General features: G+C 42.5%; 1 protein-coding gene across 1 annotated transcript; it reads left to right on the top strand.

Moving 5' to 3' along the window:
* The first annotated feature begins 326 nt into the window (after positions 1-326).
* On the top strand, positions 327-2,390 carry LOC308504485 (alpha- and gamma-adaptin-binding protein p34). Its single transcript, XM_081065210.1, has one exon. The coding sequence runs from the start codon at positions 332-334 to the stop codon at positions 1,277-1,279; it is 948 nt and encodes a 315-aa protein (XP_080921336.1). The 5' UTR covers positions 327-331; the 3' UTR covers positions 1,280-2,390.
* Positions 2,391-20,858: the final 18,468 nt, after the last annotated feature.

Below are 20,858 nucleotides of genomic sequence, written 5' to 3'. Positions count from 1 at the left end.
TTCTCTCTCCTGTTCTTGTTCCTAGACTTCTGTTTCTGCTTCTCTTTTTCTTCTCTCCCTTCTCTCCCTCCTCAAAAACCCCCTGCCCACTGTGTCTTCCGCCTGTAGAGTCACAAAGATCCGATAAGCCCTTAAAGGGAACTTCTCAAAATAAAGGCAGAGTCGTGCTGGAGACAGAACAAGCCCAGCCAGCATTGCGCCCAGGTGATTCACTAGCCCCCGTGAGTTAGGAAAAACAGGCAAGTAAATATTGAAAAGAATTAGTGTTGTTTTTTTTCATTTAAAGTTTATCTTCAATATGAAGAAAAAATAAATTTGAGGGAGCGCAGTTATGGCTGCGGGAGTCCCCTGTGCTCTCATCACCAGCTGCTCTTCCACCTTCACTGGAGATCGACTGGTCCAACATATCCTTGGAACAGAAGATCTTATTGTGGAAGCGACTGCTAGTGATGCTGTGAGATTTTATCCTTGGACCATTGATAATAAATACTATTCAGCGGATATCAATCTATGTGTGGTGCCAAACAAGTTTCTTGTCACTGCAGAGATTGCAGAATCTGTCCAAGCGTTTGTGGTTTACTTTGACAGCACACAAAAATCTGGTCTTGACAGTGTCTCCTCATGGCTTGCACTGGCAGAAGCCTGGTTACCTGAGGTGATGATCCTGGTCTGTGATAGAGTATCCGAAACTGGTGTAAACCGACAAAAAGCTCAAGAATGGTGTATCAAACATGGCTTTGAGTTGGTAGAACTTAGTCCAGAGGAGTTACCTGAAGAGGATGATGACTTTCCAGAATCTACAGGAGTAAAGCGAATTGTTCAAGCCTTGAATGCCAATGTCTGGTCCAATGTAGTGATGAAGAATGACAGGAACCAAGGCTTTAGCCTTCTCAGCTCATTGGCTGGAGCAAACCATAGCATTGGGTCGGCAGAGACCTGTCTCTCAGAGCAGCCCCATTTGCCAGCAGCAGATAGGACTGAATCCCTGCTGGGTCCGCGGGGTGGTGCGTCCAACACAGCAGACTCTCAGGTTGATAGCATTGTGGATCCCATGTTAGATCTGGATATTCAAGAATTAGCCAGTCTTACTACGGGTGGAGGAGATTTGGAGAATTTTGAAAGACTATTTTCCAAGTTAAAGGAAATGAAAGACAAGGCTGCGACGCTTCCTCACGAGCAAAGAAAGTTGCATGCAGAAAAGGTGGCCAAAGCATTCTGGATGGCAATTGGGGGAGACAGAGATGAAATTGAAGGCCTTTCATCTGATGAAGAGCACTAAATTATTCCCCCTAGAATTTGACTAACAAAGATGCTAACACTCTACCTGAGATCCTTCCCTACTCAACCCAGTTACATTTGCTGAACTTCCCATCATCACGTTGGCCTCCTGACTTGTTTATAGCATAGGATCCTCTTAATTCTGGTTTTTAGTAGAGGATTAAGGAGACAGTTTTTCTCCCTCAGTATACTGTAAGGGGGTGAGGAGTATAATGATAGTAAAGAGTGAGAATTTTTCAGTATCCCTTTTTGTTCTAGGAATGGGAGTGGAAAGAGAAGCTCAGAGGTCAGTGTGATTTGCCGAAGTTAAGAAGAAAACCACCAAGCCACTCTTAGTCACCCTTTTTAAAGTAGCATTCCCTGCTCGCACATGATGACTGCAGATCAGGAACGTGTGCCACCTTTCCTGGGTGTTTTGGATTTTCTGCTTCCAAGGAAGTTGCCGGTCTGAGCTTGGATGCTTTTGGAGGGAAGAAAGGAAGCATCTGCAGATTTAATTTGTGCTGTAGTATATATAGGTGGGACCAAGGACAGTGACCGTCACATTAGTCTCTAGCTAAAAAAAGATGCTTTTGGGCATTTCAATTAAAATATAGAGTCCGAGCTCATGCTAGATAGTATTGAGAAGCCAGTGTGAATTTTTAGACTATTAGAAATGAGGCAAAGCTTTCCTACTCTGGTAGGGATAAAACAGACCTCTTAACTAAGTTGTTGTCATGTGTGTAAGAGACAGAAAGAAATTCAGGAATTCCCTATATGGGCCATTGAAACCATATGTGATCATATACTGAGATTTGCCTTGGTATTAATGTGAGGAAACTCTTCTTCCTTAGAGTTCTCCCTTGCTCCTTGAGATGTGAGAGCTGTGTTGTCACTCTTTATACCCTCAAAACAAGGCAAGTTTCCTCCCCTTCTCTCTGAAAGACAAACAGAGATCACTGCCAAAATAGTGGGTGAGGTGGGAAAGGATGTGAAATGTTAGGTAACGCATCCCTAAGTACCTTGTATTACTTCCAGGGCTGAGTGGGTCAGCCCCAGGGGAGCTGGTCACCAAAAGAAAAGTTTCCAGAGGAAGAGTGGGAAATGCAGCAAATAAAAATCCTCATTTCTGTTTTTGTAAAAAAAAAAAATAAATAAATAAATAAATAAATTTGAAAAATTTGAAAAAAGCAGTTCCTAAAGGTGAAGAAAAGGAATATTTGAAAAACTTGGAGGAACAGAAATAATAATGCTAATTGGAAACTGGCTTCCACCCCTTACAGTGAATCCTGATGAGATGCAGCCTAAAGTGTAAACAGATTTGAACAATAAACTTATTGAACCATATACAATTATTTCTGGAGAGAAATGGATGAGCGGTTGGTTAGACAAATGGAAGAGGTGTGAATGATTCTTAACACTCTGATCTGGCAAAATGGTCCTTGGAAATTAATGGAACAAAAAATTATACCAGGGAAGAGAAGCATCATCAGGAGAAAGCACTAAACATAGGAACCATGAAATGAAAATGCATTCTTATGAATAAGAGAATTAATGAAATGAATTTAAGAAAAGGTCAAGTTAGGGAGAATATCTGATGGGCTGCAGCTCCTGAAAGCCCCTAAATTTACTGTGGCATTTGAAGCACAGGACTTTGGAAGTACAAAGTCCCTGAGAAATCATCCATTCCATGCTCTTTTTCTACAGATGAGAAACCTCAGGTCCAGAGAGGGTGAGTGACTTGCCCCAGGTCACACAGCAAAGTAGGTACCAGTCTTTCTGCTACATTAATCCTACATGTGGATTAAGTGAAATCATGCTACCATCTACCTAAGCTGTGTTTAGTAATAGATGCTACACTTTAGAGGGTGCTGACAGGTAGAAGACAGGCTTATAGGAGCTAGCTCAAGAGTCTCCATGCAGATAACACACTTTCTAGAGTCAGGGAGACCTGGGCTGTGACCTTGCAAGTTACTCCACCTTTCTGAGCTTCAGTCTCCTCATCAGTAAAACAGGGGCAACGTTGCCTACTTTGCAGAATGAAATGTGACATCTCAAGAAAACACCTGGTACGTGGTAGGAACTAGATAAATGACACTAATGTTATAGGCATTGACCACAACTCATTTCCTTATAACTAAAATTACTCAAAAAGAAAAAAAAATTAATGGCAATAAAAGGAAAACAAAACATCACGATAGAGTTAGAGGCTTGACCAAAAGAAATTAGGAACGGAGTGTGGTCCCAAAACTTGTTATCTTTCCTCAGAGAAGCCAAATGGCCCAGGATTGCAGAGAAAATATACTCAGACACTGAGTGCTGCCTGGGAAAGTACTGACTCTCTTTCCCAGCCTGGTTCTCAAGATAACTCTTGAGGATCAGGGCTGTCCTACGCGAGGTCATACCCATGAGGGTCCCTCTACAGAACATTGCCCCCATAACAGGTGGTGCTCACTCTGCAGGGGAGTGGCGTTCTTTGTGGGTCCCCCGGCCCCCACCCATTCACTTGTCTGGGTGTGGTTCAGGGAAAAGGGGCAAGAATGAACCGGGAGGAAGCTCCACTTCTCACCACAGGGGGGCACCAGGGAGGCACTATCCTGGGGCTGTCTCAGGAACAGTCCTGTAGGCGTCTGGCTAATAATTTTGTGGAGGGCAAGTTTAGAAATACCCAGGAGATTCCTGAGATCTTCAGAGCCCTGATCAATCCTACTTGTGAGGGAAAAGAGGAGAGTGGCCTGGTGAAAAACTAATTTTTGTTGTACTCCAATGAGAAGCCAGTGTGTATTTAGCTGGAATTATTTTCACAAAATAATGCTATGAGGAGCTCTGCACAGACTTGACCTAGGAACTCCCAATCAGCAGATGAGACAGACTCAAGCACTTCAAACTAAGACCATAAGGCCACAGCTCTCTAAATCCTTCAGATTAAACTGGCTATTTAAACAGAAGTAACTCAACAGCAATAACATCCAAGTTCATTCTGCCATGTTCACAAAGCCTTCCTGGTCCTCCTATCAGAATCAACTCCCTCCTCCTGTTCCTAGGACTCCATGTTGACCACCGTCTCTCTGGAATTTAGATAAGACCTCCTGTCATGTGGCAGCAACTGAGGTCAGGAGCCACCTTTGCCTTCATCCCCTATGCCTTTAGTAGCACCTGTCTGGCACCTGGCACCTGGCCAGGGCTCAGAAGCATTCTTGGAATTAAACTAAATAAAATAATTGTGGAAAATGTGAGGCTGGGCCAAATGGACTCACACGTCGAATTTTCCAACAGTGGTTTTATTGTTTTTATAGCCCATATTTTTTGTAGGTAATTCCAAGATAGTTTATACCAAAGGACATATATAGTAAAGGGTAATGGACTCTGTGTTCATGGCCTTGGTAGTGGTTGGAGAACTAGCATCAAGGCTCAGAGAGTTGCCTAATGGAGGGGAAGGAGGGCTATTCTTTGGTGATGGATGGACTCAGGGTCCAACTGCAACTCTACTGCTTACTCCTTTGGGCTTCATTTTCTCATCCATAACAAGAAGATAATAGTATTTACCTTGCAGGATGGTAGTGAGATTTAAATGTGACCAAGTGCAAAGCACCAGGCTCACAGTAGACCCATAAGTACAATAGTTCCATTCTCCTTTCATGTTTTAAAGAGACATGTTGGGATAGAAAAGGGGTCAGGCGTTAGAGATTGGCTGACCCGAACTAGGTTTGAAAGCTCCCTTCTGCACATGCATTTGAGTGACTTTGAGCAAGTTATTTAATATACGTAAGCCTCTGTTTTCTCATCTGTAGAATGAGAATAATTGTATCTACTTCGTTAGGTTTGAGGAAAGATGAAATGAGATTAGTAAAATGCTGAGAATTTGCCTGGAACTTACTCAGTTCTAAACAAGTAGGTGCTATTATTTTGCTCTTCCTTAGGCTGGTATGAAGCATCTCCCAGGCCCACTCTCAGGGATGGGCTTTTTGTGGGCTCTGTGGATTTGGGGGTCCTGGCTGAGAGGATCTGCCAATCCCAAATGACAGAGGAGCTGGCTAACAGCAGAAGCCTCCAAGCTGGTCAGTTCCACGAACAGCTCTGTGGGCACGGTCAGCTGGGCAGTGGAGCTGCCCTGGAAAGACTTTCCAGGGGATACCAAGCACAGAGAACTTCAAGGGAATCTATTTCCTGGTTCTCAGCTTCCATGTGAATTCTTTCCTAAAACTGATCTGCCCGTGCCGGAAGCATCGTGCGTTTTGCATTCCCATCTTCCCTTCTATAATCTCCCTTGTACTGTATTATACAAACAGACTCGGGTATCTTTTCACTCTGAATCTCAGTATGGTACATTGTCCTGTGGAGTCAAACTTCTGGGGCATCAAATAAAGGGACAGTTCAACAAATGGCATTCTCAACATCACCTTGAATCAAGGCACTATAACCACCACTCCTCAAATCCAGGGCCACCACATACAGTTGTACCTGCTGTCCACTACGTAATTCCAGCAGTGGTCATTGCCCCAGAGTCCATGTGAATGGCTCTCCCTGGAGTTTTGTACTGTGTTTCCCCGAAAATAAGATCGCGTCTTATATTGCTTTTTGCTCCAAAAGACACATGAGGGCTTATGTTCAGGGGATGTCCTCCTAAAAAGTCGTGCTAGGGCTTATTTTCCGGTTAGGTCTTATTTGGGGGGACACACGGTAGTGCACAGACTACACGACTGTCCAAGGTGGTCCTGGCCCCATCCATCACATTGAAAGAAACATTTCTAATAAATTACTACTTAATAATTGCTTATCAACATTTGCAATACATTAATGTTATATCATCAAGTTTGTATTACTAATAGTTGAAATGATCATTCAATCCAGAAGAATTTTTTTTTTAATTCTTAGAGGCTTGTGGTCACAGGAAATAAAAAAATTCAATTTATATACATCTTTTTGTTGCAGAGAAGTATGATAGGAAAATCAATAAAAGACTTTCAAGCATAAAAATACATTACATTAGAATAAAATTCTGTGGGGGAAGTGGATTGGAAATACAATTTCCTACTGTTAAATAAGAGCTCATTCATGTATGTTTTAAAGGATGGTGTCAGGTATCAAATTGCTATGATATTTGTATTTTATTGGGCACATTTAAAACAGTGATGTGAGAGTTTTATCTTACAACTTCCATATTTATAATACACCAGACATGACATCCTTTCTAATTATTTTATGTTGTTTAAGATACTCTAGATGTCAACTTTAAAATGTTCAAGAAGGGACATAGAGTTTCAAAATTATTTTAGGAAGCATTGAGCAAACATGGTTTACCCTACTGAAGTCAACTCCATCTGAGCCACCATCCTGCCCCCGCAAGTAAATGCATCCTCTCTACAGTAGAGTGTCCCCCATGGGGAGTGTTCTTTACTTCTCTTTAGGCTGAGCTCAGGCTCAGGGGTGGGGACAGTGCTATAGGGAAGGGTGGCTTTGGCTACCAGACGGGGTTTGCCTTGCTGTCTCTTGTCATTCCTCTCCTTGCCACAGAACTTGCATTTTCCTCTAGGTGTCCTTTCTTGGGCAAGTGCCCACGTCCCTTTGGGCCCAGCAATCTGGCTGTCAGAAAGGAGAAGGGTCAGTTAGACCTCTTCCCACACTGATCATCGGCACTCAGGTAGTCATTTGGGACTCTGGTGTCTCCTCCATCAAGGCTGCTCACTGTGTGCCTGAACCGTGCCTGGCACATAGTAGGCCTACAGTCAGTCAATATGTCTACCCAGGTGACAACCCGAAATAGAGAGAGATCTGCCTTTCCCAATAGAAAGTTCCAAAATAAAGCTTTTGACCAACTTGCATGTATAAACATTTAGGAATATAGATGAGAAAGTCAAAGGACTCCCTATTCAATAAATTTGAAAGTTTAGTGTCATATATATTTAAAGTAAGTTATATAAAACATATCACTATACGAATGTAGTAATTATAAATTAATGTTAGTTGAAATTAACGTATTGCGTGTTAATTGAATTAATGTATGAATTTTCAATTAACATTAATGTAATGTTATATGAATCCCAAGTATATTGAGAAACATTGCTTTCTTTCCACGCTCACATTTAATTCATGAAACAATTATATTCATTCTCTTCACACACGTGTTTGACATGGTATCTTTGTCACCACTAGAGCCACTTCTCGAGTCATCTAACACAGCTTTCCAGAGTGCGTCATCTTCACTTCCATCTAAGTCATTTAAGATACACGACACTGCATCCGGGGGTGATGCTGTCACTGGAAATTACACTCCTAGCCCCAAGTACCCATTCTCTATTCATGAGCTCTTCAAAGTAACCACTTAGTGTGTTGTTTTTTAAAGGGATCTTTAACAGGCTTGTTTACAACATCCAACACTTGCACTTAGAAGGAAAAATGACTAAATCTGTGCTTGGTGTCTTTGTCTCCATTTTTGCTCCAGTAAGTGACCTTTATAAGCATTTGAAGCATAATATTGATTAAAGTTATTGGGGGCCAATATGTCATCCCCAAGTAGCGTTTTGTGGGTCAAAATTAAGTGATGGAGAGTGAGCCTTATAACAGGAGAGTACAGACTTGAATAGAAGGTAAATCTCTCTTTTCTGAGAGAGAATGGGTGAATGGCTGGTAGATGAACAGTTGGGTGTTGGAGTCTGGCTAAATTCAAGACCCTCCTTGTGCAGGCTGGGGCATCACAAGGACTGCCCGCAGGTCCTTCATTGGAATCTCCCTTGAGACTGACCCACCAGCATGATGGGTTTCAGTTCGAGCAGAGAGAGGCCAATGGCAGGGTTGTAATTCTGACCCAGACCAAAGGCAGGGAAAGGAAGCCGTGTTTCCCACATGCTGCCTCGGTACAAACAGCACTTTCTCCTCTCTACCCTGCTGTCTCCCAGCCAGGCTGACAGGTGGATGTTTATCCATGAGGAAACTGAAACTCTAGGCATTTTTCAGCTTCATTTATAGAGACATGAAAACCTGGCCAATAATTAATCTCCCAAGTGGTTACAAACTTATGCCCAGAATCTCAGCACTAGCTTTGGAGTTAGACATCGAAGGTTTAAATTTTTGTTCTTCCACTTAGAAGACATATGTCCAGCAGTGAGTCCCTTAATCTTCCTGAGCCTTACTTTTCTTACCTATAAAATGGGGGTAATAATGTCTACTTCCTAGGGCTGTCATGAGGATTAAAATAATGGTACCTAGCCCAGAACCCAGTACATCGTAAGCTCTGCCTGAAAGAACCTGGACCCACCCATCTCAAGCTCTAAGGGCACAGAACATGATATAAAAAAGAGAACCAGCTTCTCCTTGGGACGACAGAGCTTTCCCTGGACAGCAAGTGGCCACAGTTTCTCTTTGCACATGTAAAATGCAAGAAAGAAGACAGAACACTGGCCACCCACCCAGACATGGTACCAGTAATTCTAGCAGGGGTCTTGGTGTGTGAGAAGCATCTTCAAAGTCATGTTTGTGGCTTGTTTCTCTTATTACAAAAATGATACTGTTCATTATACAGGGTGGCAAAAAGAAAATGACAATCAACTCTAATTCCCAGGGATAACATCAGTTATTATTTTGGTATACAACCTTCCTTTTTTCAAAAAAATTTTATTGGGGAATATTGGGGGACAGTGTGCCTCTCTAGGGCCCATCAGCTCCAAATCGCCATACCCCAATCCAGCTGTGGAGGGCGCAGCCCAGCTCCAAATCCTGTTGCCATTTTCAATCTTTAGTTGCAAGGGGTGTAGCCCACCATCCCAGGCGGGAATTGAACCAGCAACCCTGTTGTTGAGAGCTCGAGCTCACACTCCAACCAACTGAGCCATCCGGCCACCCCCCAATTCTTTTTTGTTTGTTGGTTAGGTTTTGTTTGTTAGCTTGCTTTTCCTCTTTTAATTGCAAACATAGGATCATAGCCTCCATATTATTTTGTAACTTACTTTTCTCACTTAATGCCCTGTGAACATCTTTCTATACCATTAACTATTATTTCCCATCATTTTAATGATTACATAAACTTCTACTCAGTGATTGTACCATTCTTTTTCTAAACCAACCCCTTTCTGGAGGCTTTTGTTTGTTTCTAATTTCTCCCATTATAAACAAGGCCTGTTATAATTTTATGGTATATAAAGCACTTGCTCCCATCCCTTTGGATCCTCTCATTAACTTGGAAGGAAGGCAATGTGATCCTCATTCTTTCCATTTCATAGTTAACAAAACTGAGGCTCACGAAGAAAAAAGTGACTGGCCCAAGGTCACTCAGCAACTGGTAGAGCAGCTCCCAACCTTGGCCTTTTGAGTCTCCAGGCTGGCCAACTTCCTGACCCTCCTTCCCCCCCACCCATGGAGTAGTGAATCCCTCCAAAGGATGCTGTGCCCCTTCTGCCTCTTCCTCCCAGGAGCATCTGGGCTTAGAGGTACCACTTAACCCAAACCAGAAACCCTCATCTCCCAACCCAAAGTAGCTCCTCACACATCCCCTAGCCCATCACCCAGTTTTATTTTGTTCATCGTAGTTGTCACTACTTATTATTTTCTTGTTTATTGACTTGTCGTTTTTGTAGTTCAGGGATTGTCAGTGGGGCAGAACCAACATTCTGTGATTGGGAGGCAAGGTCTGGGTTGTCTCACATCCTTATAACATCTGAATTATAACCAGATATCCGTGTGGGTCAAAAACCATTTATAATTATCTAAATCTAGACTCAAATTCCATCTTACACACAAGCACAAAGGAGAGTATGCTTGGTGTAAGTTACACTGACTTTTCCAGGAATGTGTCAGCCTGTGGAAACCGAGCAATTATTTTACTTTCTGCAATTTGAAGTTTTCTCCTTTCAGAAAATGACATCATCTGTGGTAACACCATTCCTTCACTGTCCCTACTCTTATGTAAGTCTGCATTGTAGCTGTTGCATTCAAAGTAATTCTAAGTATATTTACCGATATCTCTTTTTAGCCCTTCTTTCAAATTATCAAAGATAAAGAGAAAATGTGATCAGCATTATTTCTTTCTTACATTCAAACACTCATTATAAGTAAGCATAAGCATCTGAATGTTTCATGATACTTTCTGGTGTACTTATGACCAAACATTTGAATATTGAAATAGGTAGCATTTTATTAAAATTGCTTTCCTTTTATTTCTCCATTATATGACAGTGAAAATGCTATATCATTGTTTAAATTATGTGAACAAGTAGAATGTATTATGTGTAACTTTAATTTCAGAATGAGAAAGGAGCCACTCAAAAGATCTGAGTTACGAAGCGGCCCTTAGGTCTTGCTGGGTTGAGAACCACTGGCGTGGTCTATGGCCCCCACCAGAAGATTAGCTCCATGAAGGCAGGGCCTGGTCTGACTGAGTCCCCACTCCAGCCCCCCGTACTCAGAAGAGTATTCAATAAAGACCAGTTGAATAAAGGAATCATGGAGGCATTCCAGGCACTGTAAAAAATTTGGGTGGGGGAGATATTTATGGGCAGAGCTCAGCCTTTGACAAGTTGATTAGGTAACATGTCTGAAATTCTTTTTCTCCAAGTACCAATCGGGGTGGGAACCCTGATCTCCCTGGATGTTGAGAATATTCAAGGAGATCACGGATCTGAAGACCCTTGACACAGTGCCTGGCTTGGGGTGTGGGGGGCTGAATAATTGATTGCTGTTGTGGTTTTTGTTGTTGTTAGATTTCTTAAACAGTAAACCATAACTCTATTTTCAGCTACCCGGCCCTCTTCTCTGCTCAAAATCTGGTAGTTGTTATTAATACATTTTCCTTAGAACCTCCAATTCCCATTTATTTATTCCTTCCCACCTCCCCCACCACAGGCCTTGGCTTCCTTCAATAATCTCACTCTAATTGGAAATCGGGGCTGTCAGACTGACCTTCCTCTCCTCTCCGCAATTCTCAACTTGATCCTGTCTCTGACAGATGCAAACATCCCCACGGTTCCAAGCAGAAGTCACAGATCAGGAGGGTGCCACAAAGGACAGACTCCCTGTGGGCGCCATGGTGGGGCAGGCCCGGTGCCCCAGACTTCAGCTGCCACGTGGGGAGTGGACCTGGCACCTCTGCCAATTCTCCGTGATGAAATGCCACTGCCCCCGGGGAGCCGTCCCCAGCCTTCCACAGTGGCTTGGCGGCAGGTTTATCACACTCGCTGAGAGAAGACATAATCAATTCCCCAGCTGGCACTTTGCGCTGAATACCCACTTTTTCAGCTTGATAGCAGGACTAAATTAGTTATTTAGCAACTAGGCCCTAATTTAGAGAGAGCGAGAGCCTTGACAAGGATCATTGTTCAAGGCCATCCCCCCTTTGCCTTCAGATAGGAGGCCCACAAATCCCCAGAAGGTGATAAATAGACAATTAGAAAATAGATATATTTGGTTAGACCTACAAGGCTCCCCGGTGCTGTCAGGCTCACAATGAAGGGGGCCGAGGTAAATTGGTGGCCAATGAACGCCAGCTGCACGGCCATCCGTCCTGCAGACACTCAGCCATATGTGGCCATTTACAGGCCGTCCTGAAGAATAGCTCGGACCAATAAGACCAGAGGGAACTAAAAATACTTGACAAAGTTGGCTGCTCTTCATTTAACAAGAATAAAATATCTAATGGGGTGTAATGGAGGCCATCAATCACCTACTGCCAGACACAGCAGTAATACCATACTTTTAACTATTAATGCAACTTTTTTTTTCTCTCTAATAAGTGAGACAAGCACATCCGCTTTGTACACAGGGTGGATGTTTGGGGAGGGCAGATAAATAGGAGATGCTAGAGAGCTGTGGCAGAGGATGAATTCCAGATTAAAAATAGGAAAGGATGGTGGGAATATAAAATAGTGCAGCACTATGGAAAACAGTATGGCGGTTCTTCCAGTGAAACACAAAATTATCACATGATCCAGCAATTCCACTCCTAGGTAGATACCCAAAAGAATTGAAAGCAGGGGTTCCAACAGATACTTGTGCACCAATGTTTATAGCAGCTTTATTCACAGTAGCCAAAATATAGACGCAACCCAAGTGTCCATTCATGGACGAATGGATAAACAAAATGTGGTGTACACATACAATGGAATATTACTCAGCCTTAAAAAGGAAGGAAACTCTGACACATGGATGAACCTTGACGACATTATGCTAAGTAAAATAAGCTAGATACAAAAGGACAAATACTGTATAATTCCTTTTGTATGAGGTACTTAGAATAGGTAAATTCACAGAGACGGAAAGTAGAATGGTGGCTGCCAGGGGCTGGCAGGAGGGAAGGATGGGGAGTTATTATTTAATGTATAGTTTCTGTGTGGGATGATGAAAAGTTCTGGAATTAGACAGAGGTGATGATTGTACAACCTTTTGAATGTCCTTAATGCGTTCAAGTCCCAGAAGCAGTCACTGAGCCCTTCTCTGCATAGAACAATGTCCTAATCTCTATCGCATGTACATAAATCAGGCTGTGCTTGCCTTCAGGGAGCTTTCATTCCACTGAAGGAAACAGATACATGTGCAAACAGCACAAAGAACTGCAAAGATCCAGCAGAATTTGGGAAGTGGTGTAAGAGAAGGGCAAGGCTTCTCAGCATCCTGAGGAAGGAGAGATGGGGCTCAATAGAGAGACTCTGGCATTGGTCATGAAAAAGCCCTTGAGCTGGGGTGCAGAGGACAGGCAAGATTTGACCAGAAGGACCCAGAGGTAAGGTTCTCCAGACAGAGAAGAGAATGTAGACAAAGGAAAAGACGCTGGTCAGCAGGACACACCTACCCATTTTGCTGGAGTAGAGGATACGTAAAGGGGAGTGATAGATGAGGTTGGAGGTAGTCAAGGATAGCCTTCACTCATCTGGTTCTTATTCATTCTACAAATATTTGTTAATTAATCATGATATGCTAGATACTGGGAACTGGGAAGAGAGATATAAGTATAGAAAATAAAAATTTAATTTGTCAGTAATTGCCACTGTACTTGGCTTTATATCAAATTTAAGAATCATCTTTTAGGATACCACATTCTGTCCCACACCACCATTGGGAAAGAAAGGCCCAGGACCACTTTACCTTGAACACTAATTTCTGCTTTTCACTCCAAGGGAAAGCCCTATGTCTACCCCTACTCCTACCCTTCCACTCCCCAGTCCTACAGTGTGGCCATAAATCCAATTCTGGTCAGCAGGGAGCAGAAATACAGAAAAGACTGGCACATGTAGCAGTTGGGATGTTTTCAACTGTAATGAACAGGAAGACTGGCACAAACTGGCCTAACCAGTAAGGAAATGGGTTGGTACCCATAATGAAGTCAGAGACAGGGCTGGTTCCTGGATTGGTTGATTCAGTGGATTATCCTTGCCATCACATATCCAAGACCTTTCTGTATGTAGTGAAGGCTGGATGCTCACTCACCTATTTTCTATTTTTCCAGAACACACAGCTAGAGCACATTTCCCAGCCTCCCTTGTAGTTGGGTGTAGCCATATGACTCACCTCTAGCCAACAGAATATGGATGCAGGTGTGTACCACCTCCCAACAAGGCGCACAGAAACCTGCCACTCACAATCCTCCATTATGTCTTCCCTCATCTGCCAACCAGATCTGGAGGACCCCAACGTCCAAGAGTATGGCAAAACTACCTGGAAGAACATGATTCCTTGAATTACCATATGTATTAGTTTGCAAGGGCTGACATAACAAGATACCACAAAGTAAGGGGCTTAAACGACAGAAATTTATTTTCTCACAGTCTGGAAGCTGTAAGTCCAACATCAAGGTGTCAGCAAGTTTGGTTTCTCCTGAGGCCTCCCTCCTGTCTTGCAGATAGCCACCTTCTCCCTGTGTGCTCACATGGGTTTTCACCTGTGCACTCACAGCCCTGTGTCTCTATGCGTCCAAATCTCCTCTTAGGCTGCCAGTCAGATCGGATAGGGCCCGGCCTCATTTTAACTTAATCATCCCTTTAAAGGCCCTACTCCACATACAGTCACATTCTGAGGTATTGGGGGGGGGGAGGGCCAACGTGTGAATTTGGGAGGGACACAATTCAGCCCTTAGCACCACATGAAAGACCTTTTCCAGGCTCCTATAGGAGTTTACATGATCAAGAAATACACTTCTGTTGTGTTAAGGCATTCAGATGTGGAGGTTTGTTTGTTAAACAGCTAAGGATAATTACCCTGATTAATCCACCGTTAGTCTGCTCTGCAGTCAGTAGTGAGCTTCATCCCAAGGCTGGTTGCAAGATGGCTGCCAAAAGAATCAGGGCCGTCTGCTGCCTTGTTTATATTCATTGGCAAAATGAGGGTCACTTCCAGAAGCTCTCCAAATACGGCGAGTACCCTCCTTTCCCAGAAGCTCTTAGCAAACCTCCCTTCATAGGCCAGGAATGGGTCACATGCCCATGATCAATCACCACGACTGAGGGATGGAGTTATTCTGATTGGCTTATATAATCAACGTGAGTCCATATCCCTGCAAGCACGCGGCTATCTCAGGGAGAAGGGCTATGTGAATAAATGTGGGGGATTAGTACTGGGGAACTAAACACAAGGTGTCCATTGCAGAAATGCCTCTATAGTCCACCATGCGTGAGGCATTCATTCACTCAAAAAATATGTATTGAGCACCTACTATGTGCTAGCCACTGTGCTAGGCACTGGAGATAAAGAAGTGAACATGACATATCCTTGCTCTCAGGGAGCTTACAGTCTCTCTGGCAAAATAGACAATATATAATTATATCCAATAATTTATTGCAATTAGGGTGTTGTAAAAGAGGAGGAAGGGATGTATTTAGGCAGGAAGTTTGTTAGACAAGAGGGAGAAAGAACAAATGTCAGGAATGCAACCAACAACACCTACTCCAACACTTTTATCAAGTTTTTCTTTATCCCAGAGCTCCCAGGTGCCAGAACTCTGCAAAGCACCACCCTTTGTGGGCAATATTTAAAAGGACATGTAAAATGTAAGGACCGGAAGAGACTTTTGAGTGAGATCATCTATTCTAAGCCAATCCCTTTATTGTATGGACAGGGAAAGTGAGGTCCAAGGCCACCAAGGAACCAGTGATGAAGCCAAGACTAGAACGTGGGGGCCTGACCCATACACCCTGCTTCCCTCAACCTACCAGTGGTCCCCACATCTTGCTGCTCATCAGAAACAGCAGATTTCTAGCAATACAGATTCTAGAGTCGGCCCCAGGCTGACTAAATCAGAATCTGTGGAAGTGGAGCCCAGCATTCTTTGTTTTTTGTTTTTTTTAAATCTCCCTACTTTATTCTGGTTAAAACACAGCTTTGATAACCAGGATACCACACTCTTTCTAGAGAAATCATTCTGATCGTCCTATTTGCCTTAAGAACAGAAAATCTTGTGAGTGCAGTTAATCTAGGAGTTGTTTTTTTTTTAAGTCACCCCAGAAGGTTGATCTTCTTTGGGCAAATCATGCTTTCTTTGGGTCTTAGTTTCCTGGTCAGTGGCTGATAGATAACAATGCCTGACGCCTCTACTTCCTAGAGGTATTGTGAGGCCCAGATGAGACGAATGGGACATAGCATCCTTGGTAACTGTTAAGCACCTTTGTCTAACTTGTCAATTTATACCTGCTTCTAGCCCAGCTAAGAAACATTTCAGGAATCCTACTAAAGTCACCTCATCCTTATGGACTGAGCCATCAATCTGAGACCCCATGAATGGAAAAGTCAGGTCCCCACAGATGGAGACCAGACCCTGTCCTCAACCCACCACCCACTTAAGGAGTCTTCCCCTTGGCCACTGCTGGTTTCATGCATTATTCAGTCACCAGAGTCACCCTACAGTGGCCTTGACGGCGTCCTTCACACAGTCTGAGAACGTCTCCAGGTAGGGCAGATAGGGAACAAGAAGTGGAATGACTTTGAACACACCTGCAGAGTGCTGATGAGCCAGGTGCTGTGGCAGCGTGGGGCTGAGTGCTCTTTGCAGGGAAGGCAGGAGAGGTCTGAGCGTTAGAGGGGACAATGACGGCTGCAGAACGCTGGCCATCAGGTTTCATGGTAATGCCTGTGGTTTGGGCTTTTTGTACTCTATTCCCCCACCAGAATGCATGTTGGGGGTTTATTGAAAAGTTTCCTTCTATTTCAGTTTTTAAAGCACATTTATGCCTCTTAACTCATTTGATCCTCAAAACCACCATGTACATAAATAGATTGAAGGTTTCCTTCTACTTGAGTCTGGCTTTGCTTGTGTCCTAGTTCCTCAAGCCTGAATTCAACTCACTCCCTCTGTTCACTGTTTTATATGAAATTATGAACCCAAATGCCCTAAATTCCTTTTCTTTTTCCACCTGAACCATGCTCAGTAATTCATCATTTAGCAAATTATATTAGTTAGGATTCACAAGAAGCAGACAACCAACTTAAATGAGCTTAAGCAAGAAAGAGACAGTTATCGTAAGGGTCAAAGAGAATCTCATGAAACTCAAGAATAGGAATGTGGCTGGGTCTCAGGTGCAAAACCTAGAAGCTCAGCCTTGATCAGTACACTCTTCATCTTCTCTGGCTGGGTTCCTGTGATCTCCTATAGATACAGATATATATGATACAGGTATAGATTCAGGTATAGGTATAGGTCTGGGTATAGACATAGATATAGATATATAGATAAGTAGATATAGGTATAGACACACACAAAGCGTGCCAAAAAATGTATACACATTTTAAGAAAGGAAAACTGTATTAAAATTGTAATACTCAATATCAATATATACCGATAACAAAAGATGAATACAAGTCACATTTGACTTCTGCAATTACGAGAGGTGCTCAAACTGGTTACCATCAGCATAATTTTAATAGTTTTTTCCTTTCTTAAAATGCGTATCCTTGGGGCTGGCCTGGTGGCTCAGGTGGTTAGAGCTCCATGCTCCTAACTCTGAAGGCTGCTGGTTCGATTCCCACATGGGCCAGTGGGCTCTCAACCACAAGGTTGCCAGTTTGATTTCTTGAGTCCCGCAAGGGATGGTGGACAGTGCCCCCTGCAAATAAAGATTGAACATGGCACCTTGAGCTGAGCTGCCACTGAGCTCCTGGATGGCTCAGTTGGTTGGAGCTCGTCCTCTCAACCACAAGGTTGCGGGTTCGACTCCCTCAAGGGATGGTGGGCTGTGCCCCCTGCAACTAGTAACGGCAACTGGACCTGGAACTGAGCTGCGCCCTCCACAACTAAGACTGAAAGGACAACAACTTGAAGCTGAATGGCACCCTCCACAACTAAGATTGAAAGGACAACAACTTGACTTGGAAAAAAGTCCTGGAAGTACACACTGTTCCCCAATAAAGTCCTGTTCCCTTTCCCCAATTAAATCTTTAAAAAAAAAAAAAGTATCCTTTTTTTTTTGGCACCGTGTGTGTGTCTATGTGTATATACACATACATATATATACACACAGAGGGCATATATCTTTTCCCAGATCAATCTTCTCCACTTCTCTGGTTCAAAGAGAAGGAAATATGATGCCCAATAGTTCCGGACCTTTGCCTCTTAGATTTTTAACCAATGAGAAAAAAGAAATCTGATCTTCCTTTTATCTTAAGTTTTAAAAGCCTCAGGAGGGGGCAGCCGGTTAGCCCAGTTGGTTGGAGCACAAGCTCTTAACAAGAAGGTTGCCGGTTCGATCCCCACATGGGCCATGAGCTGTGCCCTCCACAACTAGATTGAAACAACTACTTGACTTAGAGCTGATGGGTCCTGGAAAAACACACTTCAATAAATAAAGTAAATAAAAGTTAAAAAAAAATTTTAAAAGCCTCAGGAGGGGTTACTAGACCAGGCACCCATCCCTAGACCAGTGGAAACCACCATATAGATAAAATGAGGTGGAGGGGGCAATCCTAGAAGAAGGTGGTTGGGGAATTAGTGCCAGGAAACTAGACACAAGGTGTCCATTACACAATACCTCTATAGTCAGCCATGTGTGAGGCATTCATTCACTCAAAAATACATATTGAGCACGTACTATGTGCTAGCCACTGTGATAGGCACTGAAGATAAAAAAGTGAATAAGACATACCCTTGCTCTCAGGGAGCTGACAGTCTCTCTGGCAAAATAGACAATATATAATTATACCCAAAGCCGTTGGGGTGTAATAAAGGAGGAGGACAGGATACATTTAGGCAAGATGTATGTGTATCCTCTGACCTCTGAGTTTGGATGCATGAGCTGTCCTCTCCGAGGAAGTGAGATTGAAGCTATGACTGAAGGATGAGTAGCAGTTATCTGGAAACTACTGAGGACCCTGTGAAATTTAAAGATGAAGATGCTGTTTGCCAATCTAGCAGCTTGTGTTTCCTGAAAAGTCCCATAGAACATTGGATGCACAACATATTAATTAGCTTCTGGTTTATAAAAAAGTTTCTATAGTCAAACACATTTTGGAAACGCTAGGTTGGACAAAGTTCAACTTTTCTCTGTTCTCTTTACTGCAGAACTTGTTAGATTTTTATGTGCCAAGGTGCCCTGAAAATCTCCAAAGAGATTCTCCTTCTTAATCAAGTCAAACCTTTTTAAGTAACACCTTTGAATGCAAGCCAAATGCTCTGTTAGAAAACCCTAATGCATAGAGGGTAAGAGACCTACCCAAGTACACATAACTGTTTAACGATAGAATCTGGACTCTACTGAACTTCCTAGCAGGCCTTTTTTTCCTCCCCCATCTTCCTTTCATGATTAGGTTGTAGACGCAAGATAACCACTTTTCCAGCCTCCTGTACAGCTATGGATGGCCATGAAACCCATTTCTGCTAGTGAGATGTTAAGAGAAACTCTCCTTGAAGGCGTGTGAGAAAGACTTTGCTCCTGCTATAAAGAGAGACTTAACAGGATGAGTTTTTTCACTGCACGCTCTTCCTGCTTTTGAACTCTTTTTGTCAGAGACATGGTACTCTGAGCTACGGCAGCCATCTTGTGACCATGAGGGGAGACATTATCAACACCATGAGTGCAGAAAAGCATAAAGCAGGTGGGAATGATCATAGCTGATCACAGCCCCTGATTACCTTGTTACATTTCTGGACCAGGTCTGTGACCATCCACCTCTGGACTTCTTGCCATGAATACCACTTAAATGAGGGAGAATGTTATGTTACTTTCAGTTAAAAAAAAGAGAAGAGAAGAGAAGAGAAGAGAAGAGAAGAGAAGAGAAGAGAAGAGAAGAGAAGAGAAGAGAAGAGAAGAGAAGAGAAGAGAAGAGAGAAGAGAAGAGAAGAGAAAAAAAATCCTTACTCAATTCTCAACCCTGGTCATTCAACTTGGACTTTTTAAATAAAGAATGTCTTTGTGTTTAACTTTTTCCTTGTAGGAGGCCTGAGACTAGGACTACCCAAACTTCACAGAAGATACGTATCTTTCAGTATAATATTTCCACCAATATTTATAAAGAAAAAAAATTTCAATTCATAAAAATTTATTGCAGAAACTCATTGTGATATTATCTATAAAACAATGTATGAGAAAAGTTTCAAGTTATATTCCAGCTACAATTGGCAGACCATCAGAATCACATGCAAACTTTTGAAAAGCACGCCAGGAAACAACCAATGGGAGGTGTGCCTCAGGGGGGGCTGGCACTAAAAGAAGATTTGTCACTGTGCACAAACAACTGTTCACAACCCCTGTTTATCATTTAATGATAGGAAGGATGTTGGAAGCCTTTTACATCCTATTATGATCATTTGTAACTTAAATAAAGGCATTTAGTTTTAGTTATGTTTTAGTAAAATTTGGTTGAGTGTTTGGGGTTGACGTGTAACACATTGAATTTTATTTCTATTTAAAATAATGGAAAATTGGCTCCCAATTAGTATTTGTACTCAAAATGTCTGCTTTTCAGGAATGCGTTACTAAAAGTACAGGCACCCGTAATTCTATGTGGTAGAAAAAACTAAATTTGAATTGTTTTGTTCAGTGAAATGCCTTCACTGAACTACAAATCAATACTCCTCTTACATTAATTACCAATATAATTGGTTGTATTAAGAGGTTTTGCATCTTCTGAAGAACAATGATTACTCATTTGTTTTCTGTATCACTGAGCCACAGACCTGGCTGTGCATCGAACCCACCTGAGGTTTTTAAAAATATAGATGTGTAGGGCACGGCCAGTTAGCTCAGTTGGTTAGAGCGCAAGCTCTTAACAACAAGGTTATCGGTTCGATTCCCACCTGGGATGGTGGGCTGCGTCCTCCGCAACTAAGATTGAAGGACAACGACTTGACTTGGAGCTGATGGGTCCTGGAAAAAACACACTGTTACCCAATTAAATAAATAAATAAATAAACATTACTGTGTATGCTTTTAAAATATATATCTAGATGTATATGTCCTACCACAGACAAATTAAACAGAATCTCTAGAGGCAGGGTTCATGCATCAGTATTTCGTAAACTTCCCAGATAATTCTTATGTGTATTCAAATATGAGAACCACTGCCCTAAGCAACAAATTCTTCCAAGAACTTAGGAGTAGGAAAAACACTGATATGACAAGAATTATGAAACCCACTAATTTCCTTTTCTTCTTGGCTACGAGGAAGCTCAACCAAGGCTAGTTATAGTAACCCTC

This window comes from Rhinolophus hipposideros, assembly GCF_964194185.1.
Source record: "Rhinolophus hipposideros genome assembly, chromosome: 11".
Taxonomy (NCBI): Eukaryota; Metazoa; Chordata; class Mammalia; order Chiroptera; family Rhinolophidae; genus Rhinolophus; species Rhinolophus hipposideros.
This window is presented reverse-complemented; position numbering and strand designations above follow the sequence as displayed.

What these genes read in the sequence shown, in the direction of transcription:
- LOC308504485 (XM_081065210.1), top strand. Translation starts at nt 332, where the DNA reads ATGGCTGCGGGAGTCCCCTGTGCTCTCATCACCAGCTGCTCTTCCACC.